At 43.5% G+C, this 12,439-nt stretch overlaps 1 protein-coding gene across 2 annotated transcripts in view; it reads right to left on the reverse strand.

Moving 5' to 3' along the window:
- The window catches only part of lyst (lysosomal trafficking regulator), a 65,495-nt gene that overhangs the window by 10,815 nt on the left and 42,241 nt on the right, over nt 1-12,439 (reverse strand). The window contains exons 19-30 of one of the 2 annotated variants that reach the window (XM_023963749.1): nt 12,098-12,247; nt 6,090-6,227; nt 5,820-6,015; nt 5,609-5,737; nt 4,645-5,269; nt 4,387-4,567; nt 2,841-3,010; nt 2,530-2,760; nt 2,234-2,400; nt 1,009-1,161; nt 353-544; nt 73-284 (exon numbers count right to left, since the gene is read on the reverse strand). In XM_023963749.1, coding sequence (XP_023819517.1) covers nt 73-284; nt 353-544; nt 1,009-1,161; nt 2,234-2,400; nt 2,530-2,760; nt 2,841-3,010; nt 4,387-4,567; nt 4,645-5,269; nt 5,609-5,737; nt 5,820-6,015; nt 6,090-6,227; nt 12,098-12,247 — 2,544 coding nt within the window. Of the gene's footprint in view, nt 1-72; nt 285-352; nt 545-1,008; nt 1,162-2,233; nt 2,401-2,529; nt 2,761-2,840; nt 3,011-4,386; nt 4,568-4,644; nt 5,270-5,608; nt 5,738-5,819; nt 6,019-6,089; nt 6,228-12,097; nt 12,248-12,439 lie in introns of both variants that reach the window. The other variant, XM_023963748.1, reaches the window with a different exon arrangement.

Below are 12,439 nucleotides of genomic sequence, written 5' to 3' on the forward strand. Positions count from 1 at the left end.
ACCCACAGAACCAGATCAGCCAAAGAGAAAGATCTCAACGCTCTGCAGACGGACGGACGAGGTTTTCGTTACCAGGCTGATTTTGATCCCGTCCATCATGAGTTTGAGGATGTCTCTCTGGAAGCTCTTTATGCTGGCGGGCGGCAGACTGAATGGGGTCGGGGAGTGCGGGACAGACGGCGGACCGCTGTCGTCGTGCGACTGGTTGCCGGGATCTGGGGTGAGCGACTGATGGTCAGGAGAGTCCGGGATGTTCAGCAGGTCAAACAAGTCCTGACTCACATCTGAAACCAGAAGCCAAAGATCAGCTGACAGACAAAGGCGATAACCGCAGTCAGGAAAGGTCATTTACCGTGGTAAATGAGTCTGTTCACGGCCAGAACCACCAGCCGCTGCAGCCGCTGAACAAACTCCGCTTCGCTGGCACGGATGGGGTTCTCCTGGCTCATCCTCCTCTGCATCATGTGGTGCAGCTCATCGCTGGCAACAGAGCGCATCCGCATCAGGAGAGAGTCGGTCTGCGCCACCGAGAAGCGGCGCCGGCCTGAAAGCACGAGACGAACCAAGATGAGCTGAAGCTTCACAGCAAAGACCGCGCAAGGAGAAGGCGGCTCTCCTCCAGGGAGGAGCCGCACGGGTTTAGTGGGGGTTTCAAACATGCACACACTGGCACCGGTAACACCTCAGGGTACCGGGCAGATTAACTTCACTGCAAACGTGGGAGACGTCCCCCCAGGAGGGGGGAGGTCGGTCACGCCCCCAGCTACCTGCATCACAGTGGAGCATGTATGATGGAGGACTGGAGGGGCAGGAGAGGGGGGAGTCCTGGGGCAGGAGGCTGAATGGGGGGAACATAGGGATCTGGCCGTAGGAGCAGTAGTGCTGCCTGGGGAGGCGGGGGATAATCGAGTCTTTCATGGCAATGGAACCTTGAGATCAGGACGAGGACACCGTCAATGCACGGACACCGGAACCGGGTCGGGTTTCTGCCGCCGCGGCCGAACTCACCTGCGATGCTTTTGCGCTTCTGATGGATGGCGTGATGCGGAGAGCTGGGAGCGTGCACGGAGCTGCTCAGCTTATGAGGCTCGTGGTTGGCGGTGGTCTTGATGAACTCGATGGCTGACTGGAGGACTCGGAACTGCAGAGCCACGGCCATCTCTGGGAACACGGCACAAACGCTCAGCTTAACCGGAGGCTCCACATTCACTCACGTTCAATCATTTATTTCAGTAAAAATGCTACATTTCTTCAAACCTCTGCCACGGATTAGTAACCTGTGTGAGAAAGCTGCAGGAAAACCAAAGTTTCTGCTGAAGATTTACTAAAGTCTTTGCTTTTCTTGACACGTGAAGGAAAAAATGTTCCTGGAGGCAGAAAAGAATAGACGGGCTAATGCAGAAATGTGAGGTGGCTGAGTAGACCAGTGATCCTCAACCTCTTCCAGGCCACAGATAACATCTTATAGACTGGTCTGTACTGAAGGCGACATCCCATATTCTTTTTTTGCCTCGAGTTTGTCTCAACTTTTGAGGGTAAAGTTTATCTTCAACCTCTGTAAAATATCTGCAGCTGCTTTAAACTCTATGTTTACACTAGATTTTATGTCGGAAAAAATATGATCTTAATTTCCCCTTAACCCATAACTGTCAAAGGGGTAAAATCAGACGCCAACTTCAGCTTGACCGACTTTTAAGGTGCGACTGATAAAAACAAAAACGTCAGTCACCAAAACCTTTGAGTAACTCTATAAGGAGCAAACTCCTGACATTAGGCAGCCGGTTGCTAAATATTTTGCATTATCATTATTACTATTATGGTCTGGGAAGAACTGTCAAAATAAATTCACATTTGGAGTAAAGACTCCCGGTGTTTGTCTGCTGACAGCAGCTTCATTTTATTTTGAAGTCGAAAACTCTCCTGTTTCCATTTTTGAGCTTTTCTACCCAAACAAACTTTCCACATACGTTTGTTTTTTTAGTAGCTTTGCTAGCTTTAAGAAAGCAGCGGATGGATTTTCAACACGAGCGACTTGACATGAGACAAGAATGAGTCGGATGTGGTGGAGAGAATCCAGTCATTTTCCAAAATAAAACTCCCTTCTGAATCAGATTAGAAGTAAAACGTTAAAAATGTAGGTGGTGTTTATTATGCGTCTCCATCTGTGGTTGCACAGAAGTGACCGCCGGGCGCGGCAGAACTAGCCGGCCTGATGACAGGCGGCTGAATTCACCTCGAGTGCGGCGCATCTTGCTGGTTTGCATGAAACCCAGCAAAGTAATGAGGTCTTCAATGATGCGGAAGTACTGAGACCCCGAGGAGCTGCAGGAATGGATCGTCACGGCGACCAGCATCTGCTGGATGTCACACACCAGGAGCTTGTAGTCGTTCAGGGGAATACTGCAGAGGGAGGACGAGAACAGCAGCAGAACAGGAAGTCAGATTGACCATCGGAAAGAGGAGCAAAGACTGAATTTACGGCTGAGCTCAAAAGCCACGAGCAAACCCTCCTTTGCTTGGCAGTCGTACCCGTTTTCCATGCCGTTGAGGGTGGAGAGGGTGTTGAAGAGCACGTAGAGCAGCCCGTGGTCCAGCAGGATGTCCGCCAGCTTGGGCCCGGCGTTGATGAGCTGCAGCAGCATGCAAAGGATGTTGTGCACCAAGGAGTTCTCATACAGAGAGTTCTCAATGAGACCCAGCACGGGGATGATGCAGCGCTTTCTGAAGGGCGAGATGTTCTCCATCTCATCCAGGTCCAGTCTGGACACACACACACAAAAAAAGGATCCTCTTAGGGATTCATAACATGCACATTGTGAGGCGGTGAAGACGATGCTCACTCTTCCTCCAAGCCCATGGGTCGGCTGAACAGCATCTCCAGGAAACACTCCAGGAGCCCCTGGCTGCCCTGGTGGATGTACAGCTGGTTGGCAAGAAGCGAGAAGCCGTGGTTCTTCAGAAACTTCTCCCTCTGCTCCTTCGACGCTCTGCTGAAGTAGGCGTCCAGTAACTGTGACGAAAAAGCGGCTTAATGAAACACGTGTGTTCGCATTTAACACGGAAAAAAACAAAACAAATGTCAGCCGGTCTGAGGATCCACGAAGGGGAACCAATGAGAAAACGGCAATACTGACTGATTTAACCACGACGAGGCGCCGTCACCTGACTTTGTCAGATAAATCCATGTTCTGCTTAAAAAAACAACAAATGAACAAAAATCCTTGACTTTTAAAAGTAGCAGCATTTTTAAGGCACTGCTAAGAATATTGAAAGAAAAGCTGCTTCAGAGCTGAAAAATGTGACGACAATCTGTCAATCAAATGACTGGTTCCTGTTGGTGCTAAATTGAATTTTAAAGTTAAAATAAAATAATAAGGTGGAGCCAAACTGCATTTCTATTTCTCTTGCAGATTTTCTTGTGAATGGAGACAGATTGGTTCCTTGATTAATGTACTTGCCATCAGTCACTTCTTTTTTAAAAGGGCTTCAATTTGGAAGTCAAAATGTTGCCTTCAGATTAGACCTTTCCCGTTTTTAAATCATAATATATATTTTTGTGGCACTAAGCAAAGAAAAAAATAATTACATCTTTGTTTAAAACTGGAAATAAAAAACAAAACACAGACTAACCCTGTATTTGATCATTTTTAAGCAAACATTTGCTTAAAAGTCGGGATATACTGGTGTTTAGTTTGTGTCAGTTAAATAAGCTGAAGGTCAACAAAACAAAATACCAACAAAAAAAGGAACCAAAATTTCAATTTAATTCAATTTTATTTATAAAGCCACATTTTACAACAATAGTCGTCTCAATGGGCTTCATTCAGAAAAAACAGCTTCAAAAGATAGAAATATGGAAAACCAACGGAAAATCATTTTTCAGGATCACAATAATTAAGAGTTTTGAATTTGGTGAAGGTTTATTAAAAGATGATCCAGAGTCATGAGGATCTCCCTAAGCTAAAAGACAAACGGAAAGAGTTCCAATAATCGGATTTGTGATGTAGAAACTACGCTGGGCGGAGCCACAATCTCCCTCCTCCGTCCCATTCTGATGCATCCGCTCGTAGACACAACTAAAGTTTAGTGGGCTGTAAGCTAGTGGGAGAGCATATAGATAGAACAGGGGAGGGGAAGGGGGGTGGGGTTACTCTATGCCAGTATTTCTGCCCCCAACTGAGAGGTGAGTTCCTCATGATCTGCTGTCGCTCTGCAGAAACTGTCCTAGAAAACGACACTAGTTTCTGGAGTTTGACTAAAAACAGTATGATCGTGTATTATGGAATTATTTAAAAAAGTTGAATGAAAGTGTCTTCTTTAGTCAGTTTGTAGTTTTTCCCCCTGCAGGACAATCATCGTCTGTTTGATGAGAAAGGAAGCGCCCACCTTCATGACTCCTTTCTGGATGAGCGGGGACGAGTGGTTGACCAGGACGATGAGAGCCTCCGGCAGGATGAGCTTGTCCATCACTTCTTCCAGCATGAGGTCAGGCAAGAGCAGCAAAACGCCCCTCAAGAGGTCGTAAAGTCCACAACACACCAGCACCAGGCAGTCCTCTGTACTGGACCTGAGACGAGCGGCAGAACATTCACATTTATTATTTCTAACAATCCATACGAGCTGAAGGGACGGGTGTTCCCCAACCTGTCGGTGGACTCTGTCTTGCTGTGAGCCCGGTCGTATCCGGGGGAGTAGGTGTAGCTCTCCCAGTCCTCAGGCATGGAGCCTCGGTCGGCTGCATTGGGCCAGCGGCCGACGGCCAGCGAACCATTTGGCACCGGGAAGGCCAAGCCCAGGCTGGCCAGGTTACTGTGGCTCCTCTGGAAGGACTGGATCCCTTTCAGGCTGTCGGGGCGCCGCGGCGCCTCGTCGCTGGCCCAGTCGAAGCGGTCCTCAGACTCTGCCACCCCCACGCTGCCCTCCGCCAGACTGTCCACCTCCCCGGCTTCGTCCCGGTCCTCCTCCACACTGATGGACGGGGGACGCGGGGCGGCTCCCTCGACCGGGTCCTTCAAGTCGCAGATGGTTTTGGCTGACTCACAGCTGCTCAGGAGCTGCTCGTCCCCGCCGACCTTCTTGAGAGTTTCCGTGCTGCCCAGAGGTTGCTGGGAGTTCAGCGAGACTCCGTCTCCTTCACCCGCTTCACCCGGACCGCCACGTCCGAGCCGAGGAGTCAGCAGGGGAGAGGCGTACGGAGAGGGAGCCAGACTCGGAGGGCGTAGGGACTGATCCTCTCCTCCGTGTTCAGAGCTAAGAGGAGGCAAATTCCCTGGAAAACAGCCGAACTGGACTTTATTTATCTATTAATGGAAGAAAGAAACGCGACTGGTTGCAAACATTTAGGTTTAGCACCAACTAAATGTCTGAGAAATTGGTTGGTAAAATGAACTTAGATTTTTGTTATAATAGGATCCATTTTATAAGTAATTAGTAATTAATAATGAACTCCATTCCTAGTAAAAACAAGTTTCTTCCAGGCATTTATATCTAAAATAGGACTATAATGACTGATTGTAGACATTCAGAATGACACAGAAATCCAATCATTCAAATTGCTCTTTAATGAAATTCTGCGTTCCCTGCTGGGAGGTTGCAGGAGCAGGCGTACCTTCCTGGGGGGCCTCGGTGAACACAGTTGGGGACAGCGACATCACGGAGCTGCTGGCAGATTTCCCGCCACTGTTGGAGTGTCTCAGGTACATGATGGACTGCACCTTCTCCTGGTACAGCTTCCCATCTGTCCCACGGAGGAAGAAACAACAGCAAAGTTAACGGCACTCGGATGGTGGCGGGGTTGTGTAGCCGCGCCGCTTCTTTACCGATGTGCAGGGAAAAATAGAAGCTGGACGGAGTGTGGCACACGTAGGTGTTGGTGGGGGGGTGAACGGCCAGCAGGAAGTTACAGATCAGTCTGAGCAGGTCCAAGTCCGGAGGAGAGCCCAGAACCTCCTGGATGATTTTGATGAACGACAAACACACTTCCTGAGGGATGGTGGTCAGATGCTCGTCCCGGTGCTCCTTCAGGAAAACCACAGTCCTCTTAATGACAGTCCGTGAGAAGGAGGAGGAGAGGCAGCACTGTGTCTTACCTGCAGCACCTGGCAGGCCAGCAGGAAGCGATGCACAACTCCAGCGTTGAGGAGCTGACGTATGTTGAAGACCTGATAGGGGTGATGGACCCTGATGAGGATCTCCAAGGCAGCAAGTAGTGTTTCCCACACTCCACACTGAGAAGAGCAGCACAAACAGGAGCTCAGTGAAAACTCTTCTGATGATGTGGGGCACGGGTACCATTTGGGTTTTATCTGGTGCCAAACCGGTCGTTTTAAAACGATTTCAGTGCCAAAATGTTGCTCTGATCAGTGTTTCAACACAACATTCTTTTCCAAAAATATTAAAGTGTAAGGACGCAGCGTGACGGAGAGCGCTTAAATGTTCCTGAGATGCTCGAGAGTTAATTTAATCTTAAAAGTGTAGGACATCACAATTTCTTTCCAAAAATCTTACCATGACAAATTCTACTAGTTCTATTGGCAATTTTTCACTTATTACAAAGGAAAAAGCATCTTTTGATATTTTTTTTTGAGAAAGACATTTTCCATTGTAAAACTAGTTGGGTTTTATTTAAAGCTGCTGCAAAAACATTCGGCTAAACAACTTACCAAATTTTGTTTGGCAGTTTTGACTTTCAGTTTCTGATTATCAAAATATAACAATTTGGCAACAACTGTATGCAGATGATTGTATTTCCTATCTATACGTCTAGTTTTGCTTTAGAAAAGGTTTCCAGCATGAAAACCTGAAGCTTCAGTGCCGTTCAGATGTTAAATGTGCTTCATGCGGTTCATGGCTCCATTCCTAAACAAACTGTTTCTCTGCCAGAGGTCACAGCAGTTAAGGAACATGAAGCTTTGTGTTGGTTTTTTGTACTTATTTTTTGTTGACGTTTAACCGTGGAGCCGGGGGATTTTTACTCAAACAAAACTATTTACATGAGTTTACAATGTGTTGCGTGTCCTGGACTCTTGCATGGACCAAAGACCAAGTTTCTAGTATCATTTTTTTAGCATTTAGGAATTTTTTGTTCTTTTATGTCAACTCCTTTTTGTTGGGTATTTTATATCGGGTAAAAATTAGCCGGCAAAAGTGACTTTGTAATGTTTTATAGGGTTAAGATAAAAAAAGTGGAAAAAAAAGGTGGTGCAGCATTAAAAAGGAAATTGTAGGATTGTGAATCTGTCAGATCTTATATCCTTAAAGAAAAATGGATTCATTACCTCAAACATGAACCGCTTTTTTACTTTTTCATACATTTATTATTTGAATCCTTGGCTCCTTATATCTTTGTACTAGATAATTAATTTGCTTCTGTTAAAATAAAAAAGTGTTGGTACTGTATTTTTGTTTTTTATTAAAAAAATCTTTTCTTTTTAAAGTTGGGCTTTATTAAGTTTAAGGACTTTATTTAATTTATTTAGTTCATTTTAACTAAGTACTCTTTTTAAATCACATGAGATGATGGAACGGGTTGGATGACGGTTTAAAACAAAGCACAACTGGGGTCTCAAGTTGCATTTCTACAAGAGACCCATCTAAGAACCGTCGATCATTTGAAGCTGAAAAAAAGCTGGGTGGGCCAAGTCTATCACTCATCCTTTTTGGGTAAAGCTAGAGGAACCGCCATTCTTGTACACAAATCTGTTCCCTTTGTCTCTGAACAGGTCGTCTCAGATACAAATGGCAGGTATATCATTGTCACTGGTATACTTCAGGGTTTAAAAGTTGCACTGGTGAATGTTTACGCACCCAACAGCGACGACAATGTTTTTTTTAAACGTTTATTTTCTATTTTGCCAGATCCATCTTCCCACCATCTAATTCTAGGGGGTGACCTCAATTGCTGGCTTGATCCTGAGTTAGATCGATCCTCCATAAAACCAGCTGCACTTTCACGGTCTGCCAAAACAATTACAGCTTTCATGCAGGAATTTGCGGCTACTGATTGCTGGCGTTTTTTTAATCCTTCCAAACGTGAGTATTCCTTTTTTTCGCCAGTGCATCGTACGTATACTCGTATTGATTTATTTTTAGTTGACAATAGATTGCTCCCGTCAATATCTAGGTGTAGGTATGATGCTATTGTCTTGTCTGATCATGCCCCCCTTTTAATGGACATAAAATTTAGCACCCTAAATTCAGAACGTCCACCATGGCGGCTTAATGTTCGTCTGTTGGCCAATGAAAATTTTGTCAGTTTTGTCTCTGGGCAGATTGACTTCTTCTTAAGTACCAACCAAACTCCGGGGGTCTCTGCCTCTCTCCTCTGGGAATCCCTCAAGGCTTTTATTAGAGGGGAGATAATCTCTTATATTCACTATGAACAAAAATTGAGGCGTGACAAAATGAATAACTTGAGACAGCAAATATTACAGCTGGATGCTATGTATGCAGTCTCGCCTTCTCCAAATATTTATAAAGAGCGTCTCTCTCTTCAAGCTGAATTTGACACCCTTATGACATATCGTACTACTGAGCTAATGCTTCAGTCCAGTACCCAGTTTTTTGAACATGGAGATAAAGCAAGCAAACTTTTGGCACACCAAATTAGACAGGTCTCAGCCTCGCGGCAAATTTCAAAAATTCAGACCCCTTGCGGTGTTACTACAGAGCCCTCTCAGATTAACCAAACCTTTAAAGAATTTTATGAAACATTATACACGTCTGAAGCTACTCCATCAGATGGGGACCTTGACTATTTTTTTTCAACATTGAAAATTACTACCGTCGATCAGGAAGATGCCAATACTTTGGGCAGGACCATTTCATTGTCAGAAATTAGTACTGCAATTCTGTCTCTCCAAGCAGGTAAATGTCCAGGCCCTGATGGCTATCCTTCAGAGTTTTATAAGAAGTTCATAGATAAGTTAGCTCCGTTGTTATTAGACATGTATAATGAGGCATACTCTGAGGGGATGCTACCTCAGACACTTAACCAAGCCATTATTTCTCTGATTTTGAAGAAGGAAAAAGACCCCCTCTCTTGCTCCTCCTACCGACCCATAAGCCTGCTAAATGTGGACTTCAAAATCTTATCAAAAATTCTTTCCATCCGACTGGAAACAATCTTACCTAAAATCATCAACCCTGATCAGACTGGGTTTATCCGCAATAGACATTCTTTCTTCAACTTGAGGAGACTCTTTAATATAACGTATAATAACTCAAACAGCAACACACAGGAAGCCATAATATTGTTAGACGCTGAAAAGGCTTTTGATAGGGTAGAGTGGGCTTATCTATTTCATACAGTTAGGAGATTTGGTTTGGGAGATAACTTCTTATGCTGGATCAAACTTTTATATGCTAATCCATTGGCTGCCGTTAGAACCAATAGCACTCAGTCCACTTACTTTTCACTTCACCGTTCAACCAGACAGGGCTGTCCTCTAAGTCCACTTTTGTTTGCTCTAGCGATAGAACCCTTGGCTATTGCTATTCGCAATAACTTGAACATTAAAGGAGTGCATCGATATGGGGTGGAGGCAAAGGTCTCATTGTATGCAGATGACCTACTTCTCTATGTCTCTGACATCAACCGGTCAATACCTGTGATATTGAGTGTGCTATCTGATTTTAGGAAGCTATCAGGATATAAACTTAATTTGAGCAAAAGTGAAATTTTCCCCCTGGACCCGCGTATTAATGCATCTTCCCTGCAAAATTTCCCTTTTAAAGTGGCAAATGACAGCTTTTTACATCTTGGCGTTCAAGTGACAAAAAAACCACAAGACTTATTTGGAGCAAACTTTATCCCTCTTTTGTCAAAAACGAAAGAAGATTTTGAACGCTGGTCTTTGCTTAAGTTATCTTTAGTGGCACGCATTAATTGTGTCAAGATGAACATATTGCCTCGCTTTCTGTATCTGTTTCAGTGCTTACCTATTTTTTTGACTAGCTCCTTTTTCTCCCAAGTTGATTCTCTTGTGTCCGAATTTCTTTGGGATAAAAAAAATTCACGACTGTCAAAGCACTATTTACAGAGGCCCAAAGTGCTTGGAGGAATGGCCCTGCCTAATTTTAGGTATTACTATTGGGCATCCAACATAAGAATTTTTAAATATTGGTTACAATCCAGAGCTTCTCCCACCTTAGACTGGTTAACCATGGAGTTGAACTCGGTAAAGCCAGTGTCTCTCAATGCGCTGTTATATTCTCCTATACATTTCCCAGTAAGAGAACATTCTAAGAACTATATAGTTAAAACATCTCTTAAGATTCTGACTCAATTTAAGCGTTTTTTTGGATTACAAATCTACTCGCATAAAGCACCTTTAGCAGCTAATCCTTTCTTTACGCCATCTCTTGTTGACAACGTCTTCTTAAAATGGGCCGATCTTGGTTTACGGACCTTTAAAGATCTGTTCATTGATGATGTTTTTGCCTCTTTCCAACAATTATCAGAAAGATTCTCCCTCCCAAAGCAACATTTTTTCAGATATTTACAAGCCCGCAGTTTTGTTATTAGTACTTTTCCTTCATTTCCTAATTTATCTGAAACCTCGACCATGGATTCTTTGCTCTTGCCTTCTTCTTCTTTGAAAGGGTCCATTTCTCTTATTTACAATCAGATATCAGCTATCCGGTCGAAAACTCTGGACACTATAAAAGCTCTTTGGGAAGATGATCTAGGAGAAACTTTCTCTGACAGCGTATGGTCTCAGATTCTGATGAGAGTACACAAATCTTCAATATGCGCGAGGCACGGTCTTATGCAGTGCAAACTGGTCCATCGCGTTTATTTTACAAAATTCCGTTTATCTAAAATATTCCCTAATATTTCTCCAGCATGTGATAGATGCCACCAATGTCCAGGAAACCTTATTCATACGTTCTGGCTTTGCCCCAAGCTCCTGGGTTATTGGACTGAAGTTTTTTCAGTGATATCACGCGTTATTGAGAGGAACGTGAGCCCAAACCCTCTGAGTGCCTTATTTGGAATTTTTTCAGGGCCACCTTCCCTATCAAAATCTCAAAAGGACTCCCTCGCCTTTATGACTCTTCTTGCAAGGAGAGTAATTCTATTAAAGTGGAAATCACCACACTCCCCATCATCTTCGCAGTGGCTCAATGATGTTCTGTACTTCATCAAGTTGGAAAAGATAAGGATGACATTGAATGGGTTCTCTGATAAATTTGAACAAAGGTGGCGTCCATTATTCCAAACGACACAGCAAATACAATTCTACTCTTTTCCAGACTAAGTCACTTCTTCTGGGGGCTCCCTTTTATCTGATTCCATCTCATGGATTGGTTTACTTCTTGCTTATTTTAATTTACTCTTCTGAGAAATCTGGGCATGTGTTAAATTATAATTGTTGGAATCTATTATATTTTCTGAAGCTTTAATAGAGAGGGTTGGTGCGGTTTTGTGTTTCTCTTCTTATTTTTATTTTTCTCTTGATTTTTGGTGTTTTTGTTTTGTTTTTAGTTTTTTTATTTTATTTAACTTATATATAAAAAAAGAATATTGTGCAAAAGTACTTTTATTTCGACTGGTGTCTGTGAATTGATGGACATTTTGTACAATTTCTGCATAAAACAAATAAAGTTTGGAAAAAAAAAACAAAAAAACAAAGCAAACGTTTGCATGTATTCAAAAAAACCTACAAGATGTCACTGATTGAACTTTACAAGAATAGAAATGATCAATAAAAACAAGAAAAAAAAAGCAGATGTCACTTTTGCATAAGTGAAGTAACACTGTCTTGTTTGATCTGTCTTTTTTAAACTCTTTTCATTTGGCGTTTGAAATAAATGTTAAGAAAAATGTTTTTAATGTAAGAAAATTTCAAATGATCTGATATTTCTTAAAGCTGTTTTGTGAACCAATGAAATTAAAAAGGGACTTTTTGTTTAAATAATAGAAAATAAGGTACTTTATGTTTAGTAAAGAACATTTTTTAAGTTTTAATGTAAATGTGAAAACAGACTGTGACCTCGGTCTGTGCTGCATGGAAAATAATTCATTTAATAGAAAACCTCAGTTTCTAGAAACAGGGACGTTCAGAAGCCTCAGGTGAGACCCTCATTTGTTTACCTGAGCCTTGGCCCAGACCTTCCAGTCCAGCAGAATTTCTGACAGGAGCCTCAGGTCCTGCACCACGGCGACCGACTCGGCGTCCAATCGGAACTGACCGTCCTCCCCCAGGAGGAGGATGGGTCCGCTGCAGCATCCGTCAAGCAGCGTCTGTTGAATGTGGCAGAAAAGAGTTTTCTTTCTTTTTGCTTCTGTAGACGCCGACCGACTGCAACTCAACCAAAACTGGGGCGCTACTGAACATGTTCATCAACGCAGAGGTAGAAATAGGAAGAAAATCCTTTACATCACTGCAAAAGCTGATAACTCTGAGCAAAAAAAAAAGACATTTAAAGACAAGCA

This window comes from Oryzias latipes, chromosome 15 (genome assembly GCF_002234675.1).
Source record: "Oryzias latipes chromosome 15, ASM223467v1".
Taxonomy (NCBI): domain Eukaryota; kingdom Metazoa; phylum Chordata; class Actinopteri; order Beloniformes; family Adrianichthyidae; genus Oryzias; species Oryzias latipes.